Below are 12690 nucleotides of genomic sequence, written 5' to 3'. Positions count from 1 at the left end.
GATCGCGAAGCAAGCAATTTTGTTTTTTTAATCACACAAATTTTTCATATATAGTATAATCAAAGTTATCCGTAAGTATTGTTTATTTATTGCTTCATCATGTCTTAGAGTTTATTAAAAAATACAAAAAGTAAAGTTATAGCTTATTGCTTTTCGCAAATGAGCTTAAATTAAACTTTAAAAAAATAAAAACCCAATAAAGATATATTCATTACCTCTAAGGTAAAAAATGAAAAAAACTAACTTGTCTGTGTGACTATTGAACATTAAAAAAAAAAAAAAAAACTTTGTAAAAAAATGAAGTACTTAATTGGCACGTCACATTGATTAATCTTTGTAAACAACACCAAAGACAATTTTCCTACTTGTTCTGTTCTGGCTTGTGCAATTCATGTTAGACAATTAACCTAAGAAGGTAATAGAACAGATTTAATGGCAAGCAAATGATTGAATACCTCATTTTTTTTCCCTTTTTGGAATTCTAAACATAGAATTGATTTACAAAATTATATTAACCTCCAAATATAATTGAAAAAAAAAAAAAAACCTAAATTGAGACAGAATTATTGTTGTATCAAATTGTTTCCCACTTCAGAGGACCAAATTAACTATATGAATAATTTTGCATGTACACCCAGATGTAAGTAAGAATTGTTGATCGATATAATAATTCCGGCAACGGAAACGCTTCCCTTTCAAGAGCAACTCAAGACTGAAGTTAGAAAAGTGAAGTAATCTTCAGTGCAGGGTAATGTAAGACCACCCATTGGATGATCGAATCCAAATTCTTCCTCAGCACGGTGTAGCAGCTCCAAGAACAAAGGGTGGTTCAAGTACGAAATTGGAATAACAAATCTCTTTCTGTAGCCTTCTCCGACGTAGACAGCAATGTGGCCTTTAGGAACATTGTGTGAAGTAGCTAAAACACTTGCAATTTTAGCTGATAGACTGCGTTGAAGCTTTTGCTTGGCATGAGCAATCCCCATCAGTTGAATCCCCATGTCAGAAAAAATTGAGAAGAATGTGTTTTTTTTTTTTTTTTTTTTATCAACTTTCACCTCTAAAAATCTGGTGTACAGCGACTGAAGACTGATGATTTTAGCTGGGTTGGCTTAGGTATTTATATATAGGGATGTGAAAAGTTCTTAAGAAAATGGAAATCATATGATGGAAATGTAGAGAAGAGCATGAGAACTGCTGATTGAATAATATTAAGGGACATGTCAAGTGAAGGACTTGGTGAAGTTTCACATGGTATGCTTTGTTTGCTACTAGACATACAATACCCTACCACCCTTATTAACAACTTGAGAACGGAAGAAAGGTGCAGCTTTTATATATAGGTGAGTAGTGTTTGATTTAAATTAAAAAAATTGATCAAATTGAATTAATTTAAAATTTTAGTTTGGCTTTTATTTATTTCAGTTCAATTTAATTTTTAATTTAAAAAATTTTAATTATTTCAGTTTAGTTTCATTTTAGTAAAAAAAATTAAAAAAATCAAACCGAACCATTTAATGATAATAATATATTATTTTTAATAATATAGAGAGATTAAATTATAATTAAACTTGAAGTATTTCAATTAAATTTTAGAATATTAAAAATAAAATATAAAAACTAAAAAACTCTATTAAAAAATATAATCGATTAAAATGAATTGAATCGAATGAAATCAAATCGATTCATTTAGTTTGATTTCTATCTAAAATCAAATTTCATAAATATAAAATTTTGATTTTTGATTTTTATAGTTCGGTTTGAACCTTATTATTATATGCATATAAGCATGTATGTTTTACCATTATTGATTTTTTAAAAAATTTACACATGTATCCATCGAATTTTAGAAATAAATGGTGATAAAAGACTATTTAGACTCTATCAGGAATTTTAACCAATATCGTTTAGTTAAGACGAAATAAAAGAAAAAATAGGCTAGAAAACTAAAAGTTTTATTGAAATTCCTCAAAGATTGAAAATTATATTTCTAATAGTCAATGGAGGCTATTTATAATAGAAACAAAACCCTAATATGCAAAATTATGAAAATACCCAAAATATCCAAAAAAATAATTAAAATGCAAAAGTTAGCCCCGGTTCAAATCTGCCATAAAATCCAAGGCTAGTTGCTCCATGTCATTCCCTTCCACTTGTAAAGAACTCGACCTCGAGTTGTCATCAGCAGAGTAGTACTGAAATAGATCTGCCACATTAAACGCCTTGGAAATTTTCATCTCATGTGGGAGGTCAAGAACAGTCATTGATCTTCTGAATGATCCGAAATGGACCAATCTTCTTGGTGTCAAGCTTTTTCTGTCCTCCACCACTCTCCTTGCTTAATACACCGTAACTTGGTCACCGACATTGAAGGACTTGAAACGCCTATGTTTATCAGCTGTAACTTTATATTTGTCATTGGCTTCTGTAAGACATTGTTGTACCTGTTTGAAAACATCCGCGTACTGCTTTGCTAAATTACTTACTGCAATACTGTTGTGAGAACCTGTGGGAAGGGCAATAAGATCAATTGTATGCGCTGGGATTTTCCTGTACACAACAGCAAACATTGACATCTTTGCGGAGCTATGGATAAAACTGTTGTTAGCAAATTCCACCTGGTCTTGGAGGATTTCACTCTCCTTTGGACTCATCTTGTAATGAGGCAGATTTGGTAGTTTTGATCCAGGAATGAGATCAATCTGATATTGGATATTCCGCAGAGGTGGAAGCTTGGATGATTCCTCCACTATCTTAGAAAACTCCTTTAACATCTCTTTGACGGGTGGTGGTAAAGATGGTGCATCCTCCATTATACCTTTTGCTCTCACCAATAAGGCTAGTGTGCCTCCAGATTTCTCAACTGTGCCTGATAGCCTCTGTTCTCCCATGGAAACAGCAACAACATTCTTCCCTTCCACTTTAGAATGTTTCACAGAACCGGAAGGCAATATAGTAATCTTCTTTTGATTCCACGTGAACATGTATGAATTCTCCTTCCTCTTATGCAAGGCATCAACATCGAACTGCCAAGGGCGACCTAGCAAAATTCCACAACATCACAATTAACAGGTTCAGTATAAGATTTACCGATCGAAATAGGCACTCTGCAGATTCTGTTGACCTCAATTGTCGGACCTTCCTTAATCCATCCAACTTTGTATGGCGAAGGGTGTGGTTGTGTAGGCAGCTGCAATTTCTCCACCCTTCGGTTCCCCTTAACACAGTCATGATACCGGTTATATAAAACCTGAGCGTGATCGCTAGACAAGAACCGTTGTTCCATCATCTGCTTCATCAACACCCAGTTTCGCATGGATTCTAGCCTCCTCCGATGGCGTTCGTTTTGAATCGAATTCCACCAGACTGCTGTACCCCCCTTTTAACTTAAAAGCCACAATTGAAACCTTGCGATCCTCTTCCACGTTCATAACTTCAAAGAAACGTTCAACCTCTACCAGCCAATTAAGAACAGATTCCACATCTAACGAACCAGAAAAGTTTTGAAAGTCTGCATTGATCTTGTAACCTTTCTGATAATTCTGTTGGAGATTTGCAGGCATAGGATTGGCAACTGGCTGGGGGTGTGTGGCGGTGGCGGGTTGGTGGATTCCCTGCTGCAGGGCCAGTTGTCCGATCATCTCCCTCAATACTGCAAAAGATGTCTCAATCGTAGCAAGTCGCGCCTCTTGGTTATTTGCTATGGTCGAACTTTGCTCTGATACCAATATGATAAAAGGACTATTTAGACTATGTCAGAAGTTTTAACCAATATTGTTTGGTTAAGACGAAATAAGAGAAAAGATAAGTTAGAAGACTAAAAGCCTTATTAAAAATTCTCAAAGATTGAAAAGTGTATTTCTAATAGCCAAGGGAGGCTATTTATAGTAGAAATAAAATCCTAATATGTAAAATTATGAAAATACTTAAAATATCCAAAAAAAATAATTAAAATGTAAAAGTTAGTCCCGATTTAAGTCTGCCGTAAAATCGAAGGCTAGTTGCTCCATGTCAAATGGTTTATTTCTTGTATTATAAATTTATCAAGTTAAAAAATATGGAAAAAGAAATCTGCCATTAGATTAGGGGAAAGCGAGATTGACTCATTTGCATTTTATATGTACAAATGAATTAGTTTATGGTTTAGAAATTTTTTTAAAAGTATAGTTACTGATTGTATTAATAAAATTTTTTATTAGTAAAATTCTATAAGAATATCATTTCAAATAAAAACAGAAAAATGATATGATTTAAAAATTTAAAAGGTAAATAAGATGATTATATAATTAAGAAACTAAAATAACTAGTTATATAAAAAAAATAGGGAGGTAAAGTATATATTCAGTGTAAATTTAAACATGTAGAAATTAATATAAATTTCAATAAAATGTGAGAATAATAATTTTAAAGTATTATTGAAGTAATAAAATCCACATTGACTCATAGATGTTAGACAACTGGTTTGGCAGAAAAAAGACTTGTCTCAGTCGAAAAGGATGTTCAAGTGAAGCATTGAACTTAGACCTGCTGGTGTTATTTGTGGGCTTTTTCTGTGAGTCCTTTTGAATACTGTGTCCCCACTTCCTACTATTCCACATTTAGTTGCTACAGAGAGCAGCAAATTACGACCCACCCACTTGTAAATTCATTCCATTTCTGTATTATATCATAATTAATTTTTAAATTTTTATCTTAAACTTTATAATATGATTTTTTTTGAATTTTTCTAATATGTAAGAGATTTCTTTTACTGATTTTTACCATTTACTGCAACTTTTTTTATGATTATTCAAAGAAAAATCTATCTTTTAGATTTTCAATCCACGATTAAATTGGTAAAAAAAAAAAAAAGAAAATAAAGGAATAAATGTTTATGATAAAATAAAAACTAAGAAAAGTTTATTTTATTTTTAAATATAATAACCAAGATATATAATTAATAACTTTTATAATATTTATTTTAATGATGAGAATAATTAAAAGAGACTATTCTTTTCTATATAGTTGAATAAAAAAAATAAAAAAATATATTAATTAATTAGATTTATATAACTCTAAGCGTGTGAGGTTTGAGTGTGCCTTGACATCAAACTGAATGCTAATTAAATCGGCAAAGCCTCAACTAACAGAATGCGTGGTTGACTAACATAATTCCAGAAAAGAAAGATTAAAAAATTAACAAGTTGATTAATTTACTCACTTAATATGGCCGTATAAATTGCTTAGTCAATGCATCAATTTTATAAGTTAAGCTAACACCTTTTAAATGGCTAAGAATTTTAATACATTATTAGTATAAAAATAAATTTTAGAAAAGGATCAACTAGATTATGAAGTACAAAAATATAATAATAAAATTACAATAGCGTTTCTCAATTTCAAAACGTTGAGTAAAACTTTAATAAATTTTGAGAATTTGGCACATTATTCCAAAATTTAAACATTTGGCTTAGATTGCCAAAATATGGGAGTGTTTAGCTTATATTTGTAACTTCTCTGTTTCATTAGTTTACTTATATGACTCTATTTAAGATTATTGAAAAGAAACTTTATTAATTCCATGAATAATTACTAAGTTGTTAAATTTTTAATGTAGTATATTAGTACAGGGTTTAGAAGAAGACTAATTACTTTCACCTATATTAACTGCATTTCTTAATTCTTCTAAAAATAAAAGTCTGTTTCTTAATATATATATATTCTCTAGGCGAATGAACTAGTTTTTTTTTTTTTTTTTTTTTTTTTTCTGTCGGAAGGAAATGAACTTGTAAACATTATTTGAATTGTTTAAAATGATGTCCAAGTCTAAGTCTGAATGGAAGCCAACTCAAAGAATCAATCAATATGCTTCGTCAGGTCCAAAATATAGTAATTTATAAGCTTCTATTATCTTCCCAAATGGATCTCCTGAAAATTCGGAAATCTGGGGACTGTGAAGGCCTGCCAACTTCAAGACCTGGAGGGATAGTGACTTCTCGGGCACATTTTTGTCACATATAGGGAGAGCAAATGATATATATCACAAGAATACAGGAACCTAATACAAGGAACCATGAATACATTTGTCTTTCTCTGGACCAACTTAGTTTAAATTTTTTGTTTCGATTTGCCACATGACATGCACTTTGTAGGGTAATGTCTCGCATATATGCATGAATCTGCCAGCAATTAAGTGATTTTTCCAAATTTTAGGACCAGGGTTGTGTTCTAAAGATGCATGAAGTCCTAGTCTCAGGAAGCAAAAATGTCGTAAATGTGTCAATTTTTAGGTTTTCTGACAAGGCATGTCTTGCCAGTTGTTGTTTTTGTATAGATCTGCAAGCCAAAGCTGTAAGAGACATTTGGCGCATCTCTTTGTGAAGTGAAGAACTGTGCCTGAAAATAACTTCACGTTTAGAAAATGGGTAAAAAAAGCATCTGAACGTGGACGCTTGCTTGCTTGCTAGGTTTAGCAGTATTTTTTTTTATCAAGAATAGAGAAAAAGGAAAATAACATATGCAGGTGTTGGTTAGGTGCTTCCTCTCAACCTATCATTCCTTCAAAATATAGCCCCATCTTCATATGCTCATCGCTACCAAACTCAGCTTCATGTGTTCAAAAGATTGAGACAGAGACGAGTGCTAGTGGGCACTTTCTTTGCTTGATTGAGAACTTCTAACATACATCTGTAAGGCGATTAATGACATATCATGGACATCGAAAAGAATATGAACGATTAATTGATCCGTGGTTTGGTCGCTTGTTGCCACTTTTTCACTCCAAGTGGACTGCTGAGTATATATACATTGTATAGATGAGCGTTCACATATTAAGATTTATGGATGATAATGTTCATCTACTGTTTGATTTTTTGAAGTTATAGGCCATCATATTTCCTCAAAGTTATCATGGGAAATCTACCAAAATCTTATCCATAATTTTGGTGGGATGCCCATGTGTTGCTTGGGACATATGTCCTTAACCCTTTCCCATATTCTCTTCACCACATAATCTTCAAGTCACTGGCCCTTGAAAGTACTGTTCTTGCTTGATAATCATCTATTCAAATAATTGATAAGCATAGCTTCTAACTTGCTAAATGATATTTTATTATACACATATGGTTTTCTTCATTTGGTCTTGTTATTTAGAGCAACAGTTGCTGGAAAACAGGTTGTTACAATCTTGAATGTCTTGGTTTTGTACAAACGAACAGTGACTTTGCTTAAGGACGAGTTCTGTCAACAATCTCGATCTTTGGAGGAAGACAAATTGAAATGCAAATATTTATTTACAAGGAAAATAATATTACAACTCATTTATAGCTTACACTATTTTTATTAATTAATTATCTTTTTATGTATAAGAAAATTTTAATTCATTTCAGGACATGCAAAATGGAAATTGGTGGATGCAGGTACAATATCAAGATGTAGGATTATTGGCTTAACAAGCCTGGCTCAAAAAACAAACTATTTAGCTTAGGATGGAGAAATTAATTGGCGCAAAATAATTTATATTGAAAAAATATTTTTTAATAAAATAATTTTTTTATTACTTAATTTTTTTTAAAAAAATAAAATATATTAATAAATTCATATATAGAGTAAATATTCTAAAATGTATCAGAAAAATATTTTAAATTGATTAAATTTTCTGAATATTTCAAATGTGAGAAAATATGAAAAATATATTTTTTTTTCCATGAGATAAATGGAGTCTAAGTAGCCATTAGAATAAAGATAAGTACATACAGTCTAAGCATATTAGGTTCGATATAAGTTGTTTCTCCGAACACTTTATAATGCAAAGATTTTAGTATATGGTATGTAGATAATGAATTATCAGTAAAACAAGCAAAATATATTATTTATTGACTAAATAGTTATAATATATTATATTAAGCATTAACTCCGATCATCAATATATAAATTAAGAATTTCGTAGGTATAAAAATAGTTTCTAATAATATTATAAAAAGTTTTAATGTTATAATTTCATTGTCAATTAGTTATGAACTAATACACATAAAAATCAAAGTCATCAATATATAAATTAATTTGATCACTTAATTAAAATGTTCAATTGCAAGTAAATTGCAAACTTAGCACGTCTTCAAGACAAAATTCATATTAACGGGTAACATGTATCTTGGAATTAATTGTTAAACCCAAAATACAATTATGGAAAGGCCCAAAACATTATCCATAAAATGGATTAATGAGCCCCGTGTTTAATTCTTAAAAGTGGAGTTATACTATTATGGGAGAGAAGATGGTGGCTGGCCCAAGTCTACTAACTTGGAAGTTAATAGAGTTTGTGGGCTTTACTCGGCTTGATAGGCCTAGTGGACACGACTAGACTAGGTTTGGTCTTGGCATAAATAAGGCGTTTAACTTATGGCTAATGTAGCCTGCCTTTAGAAGGAGATACATGGTTTATTAGAGGCTAAATTTTGGAGAAATTTTATTACACAATTATAGTATATTAATCATTAGTTATAATGGAATTTATACTATAATTATTAATCATAATAAAATCATTGTAATACGATAGCCATATTCTATTAAAATGAGCAAGTGTGTGCGTGTAAATGCATCTAGTTTTATAGAATTGTCTCCTAATTTCTAATTTATATTACCATCAAAGATTAAAGTATAAGCAAACCAAATTAAATTAAAGAGCCAAAGTCCCTCCTCCTCAAACTTTTATATATAGAATTGAACTTAGAGATTATTTAATTAAGAAATAAAGAACTCTAGTCAGAAAGTTTAACTAATTAATTTTGATATATAATATTTTATATTAATATCCTAAATAACATAATTATGAGAAATTGCACGTGCATTAAAGTTCAGTACACGTGAATCATGAAAAGCTGGGTGTGAAATGCTGTAAATCTAGCCCATACCACCACATATATATTCACATCCACATATAGAGTTGTCGATAAAAAACATGAACTTATGATGATATTTCTGATGTCTTTATGTGTTTAATTATATCAGCTGTTCGTTTATTTGAACTTCTTGATGGATTTCAGTGGATTAGAATCATACTGGATGCTTCTCTGTAAAGAGTTCCACTATACGACAGTACTGAAACCTAACAGCTAAGACATTATTAAAACAATCCGAATAGGATATCTTCGGATTATCCGTGGTACTGCTGCAAAAAAAGGACCTAACCCATGAAGTTGTTCCTAGTCATGTCCCACATTGCTGTGAGTGCTGATTCTGTGATCCTTCCTTAAAAGAAAAGCAGTTCATACGATTTTTTCTGTATTCTTTTTTATCAAGAAACAAGTTGCTTTTTGATGTATTAGATTGATGATATAAACTATATCAAAGAATTTGATCAATAATTTAATTCTTTAAAAAAGTTTAATTCAAAGTGGATTGATAATTAGAGAACTGTCATTGCAAGTAGGCCATTGCTTTAATGGTTGCCTTCCAACTTGAGGGCAACGACAGCAATAGCCATGTGATATCCCTTGTGAAATATGCCCTTCTGCTGGGACCCTGGACGAGACTCGAGAGCCCTGTAAGAAAGCTTTTCGCCCTTATATATATATGCCTTCAACAAGGATACCTAGCCAGCCAGTGCCAAAGATCTTCTTTACTTCAATTCAATCAAACACTTTGCAAAGAATTCAAATATGGGGATTCGCTTGCCCAGAATCGTAAGTGCTAAGCAAATTCTAAGACGGATTCTTTTATCACAAGAAACTACTGATGTGCCTAAAGGCCACTTTGCTGTTTATGTTGGAGAAAATCAGAAGAAGAGATTTTCTGTTCCAATATCATATTTGAAGCATCCTTCATTTCAGAACCTGCTGAGTCAAGCTGAAGAAGAGTTTGGGTTTCATCATCCCATGGGTGGCCTCACTATCCCATGCAGTGAACAAGTCTTCACTGATCTCATTTTCAGTTTGTAGACCTTGTAATGATGTTACTATATGAGGGATGTAGTGTAGAGGACACACTAACAATGCTAATCTTTTTATCAATTTTGGATTGACAAATGAAAATATATTTAAATCTTTATTGTTTGAATCACGTAATCATCATATATTTATGGAAAGTTAATTATAGCCCAGTTCTCTTCATCTTGAATTCCTGTTTTTTCAATATTAATGAAAGGAAAAAAGAAAGATATTTTCCCTATCATACATAACTTGAGAAAACTCATATTTATATATAATTTAAGAAAGGAAAACAACTAACTGTACTATTTTATAATAATATGTAAGAATTAATTATACTATTCTAGAATAATCTATTAAAACTAACCATACCATTCTAAAAACAATTATTTTTTATTGTTTTCATGAATAACTGAATCCCTTAATACCCCTGCAAGTTAGAGAATGAATATAAGTATTTCCAGCTTGAACTTTAAATTGGAGAAAATAAGTAAAACTAGTGGTTTAGTGAAAATATCAGCAAGTTGAGTAGTTGTAGAGATAGAAAATAAATTAAGAACACTAGTTTGCACTTTTTCCCGAACAAGATGACAATCCAATTCAATGTGTTTTGTGCGCTCATGAAAAATAGGATTAGTAGCAATGTGGAAAGCACTTTGATTATCATAAAACACCATCACAGGGGATTGATAACTAACCTGAAAATCATAAAGCAAATAAGTTAACCATTGTAATTCACAAGTAAGAGTAGCAAGAGCTCTATACTCAGCCTCGAAAGATGAACAAGAAATTATGTGTTGTTTCTTAGATTTCCATGATATCAAAGAAGAGCCAGCAAAAATACAAAAGCCAGTCATAGATCTTCGAGTGTCAACACATCCAGCCCAATCATAATCACTAAAATCTTTTAACTGAAGATCAAATATTGTAGAAAAAAATACCAGAATTTGGACAGCTCTTAATATATTTGATAACCCTGTGGGCTGCCTGCAAATGAAAATCAATAGTATGTGATAGGTATGAACTTAACTGTTGAACAAAACAAGTTGAGTCAAGTCTTGTAGTAGTAAAATATAATAATCTGCCAACAAGTTTTTTGTATATAGAAGGTGATACGGATAAGGAAATAATACGATACTTCAAAGATTTAAAAAGGGAAATTCTAAATCATGACAAATCAAGTTACCATCGCTTAATTCAAGGCTTACGAGATGAGAACTATATTTGGGAAGCATGGAAAAATAAGGAAACAAATCAGACTCTCTTCAACACATGTGGACGCACAACACAATTTCAGATCGCGTAATGCATGTATGGCCAAATTGCATTTAGGCCAGTTTTATTATTTTGATATTTTAGTATTTTGTGGGATTTGTTTTAAATTAATTTGGCCTATATTAGAAGCCAAATTCGTGCAGCCCTTTTAGGAAGGAGATTTCTCCAAGATAATTTAGGAAAATGATCTTTAATGTAATCCAGATTTGACTATTTGACTGGATACCCTTCCTATATTGTAATTACACCTTCCTACAATAGAATTAGGGTTTGAAGGCTATAAAAACACCCTTAAGGTGGCAGCCACGAGGAGACAGTGAATAAAAATGAGTTTTTGAACAATATTTGGTTCTTCTCCATTATTTGGTAACTTATCAAGGTTTAACCTTGTGGCGTTCTGATATGGATTTCCTCCATGCTTAGTTAACTTATCAAGAATTTCTTGTGGCGTTCTCGAAGCTGGAATCGCTTGATTATCTATGTTTCTAATCACATGGTTGGTTAGGGGTGTGGTAGAGCAACCTTCGCTTGATTATCCATGTTTCTAATCACATTCGTTGGTTAGGGGTGTGGTAGAGCAACCTTCTGGAAGATATCTTTGTCTTGTTCTCTATCAAGTTGTGTGACGGGGTTTTTTATCACAAGTTGGTCCTGGGTTCCGCATCAGTTGGTATCAGAGCACGGTGATAGATAAATTCCTATTTATCTATATTTATTTATTTCGTAAGTTTTTTTTTATTTTTTCTCTAGTTTTTTATTTCAGTTTATCTTATAATTTCTCTGAACAAAAAGAAAAAAAAAATAGAGAATTTATTTTTATTTCAGTGTGAGATTTTTTCTTTAAAAAAAAAGTGAGAGATAAGAAAAAAAAAAAAAAGAAGATTAAAGAAAAAAAAATTATTTCAATTGTTTGATTTCAAAAAGAAAAAAAAAAAGAAAAAAAGAGGAGAGATGTCAAAATTTAGTGTTTTATTCATGAAATATCATACTGAATTCAAGGAGAATCCCATGTCGATCGATTCTTTTCTTATCATTATGGTTGAAGATTCGAGGACGAATCTTTTTGAAGAAGCAGAGAATGATACGGATAAGGAAATAATACGATACTTCAAAGATTTAAAAAAGGAAATTCTAAATCATGACAAATCAAGTTACCATCGCTTAATTCAAGGCTTACGAGATGAGAACTATATTTGGGAAGCATGGAAAAATAAGGAAACAAATCAGACTCTCTTCAACACATGTGGACGCACAACACAATTTCAGATCGCGTAATGCATGTATGGCCAAATTGTATTTAGGCCAGTTTTATTATTTTGGTATTTTAGTATTTTGTGGGATTTGTTTTAAATTAATTTAGCCTATATTAGAAGCCAAATTCGTGCAGCCCATTTAGGAAGGAGATTTCTCCAAGATAATTTAGGAAAATGATCTTTAATGTAATCCAGATTTGACTATTTGACTAGATACGGTTCTATATTGTAATTACACCTTCCTACAATAGAATTAG

General features: G+C 31.3%; 2 protein-coding genes across 2 annotated transcripts; one reads left to right on the top strand and one right to left on the bottom strand.

Annotated features, from left to right (window-relative positions):
* Positions 1-314: 314 nt before the first annotated feature.
* Positions 315-1201, bottom strand: LOC110607560 (auxin-induced protein 15A). Its single transcript, XM_021746697.2, has one exon. It carries the CDS (start codon positions 999-1001, stop codon positions 696-698), a length of 306 nt encoding a protein of 101 aa, XP_021602389.1. The 5' UTR covers positions 1002-1201; the 3' UTR covers positions 315-695.
* An 8386-nt stretch (positions 1202-9587) lies between these two features.
* Positions 9588-10035, top strand: LOC110607559 (auxin-induced protein 15A). The gene has a single exon (XM_021746696.2). The coding sequence runs from the start codon at positions 9639-9641 to the stop codon at positions 9915-9917; it is 279 nt and encodes a 92-aa protein (XP_021602388.1). The 5' UTR covers positions 9588-9638; the 3' UTR covers positions 9918-10035.
* The last annotated feature ends 2655 nt before the right edge of the window (positions 10036-12690 follow it).

This window comes from Manihot esculenta, chromosome 11, assembly GCF_001659605.2.
Source record: "Manihot esculenta cultivar AM560-2 chromosome 11, M.esculenta_v8, whole genome shotgun sequence".
Classification (NCBI taxonomy): Eukaryota; Viridiplantae; Streptophyta; class Magnoliopsida; order Malpighiales; family Euphorbiaceae; genus Manihot; species Manihot esculenta.
This window is presented reverse-complemented; position numbering and strand designations above follow the sequence as displayed.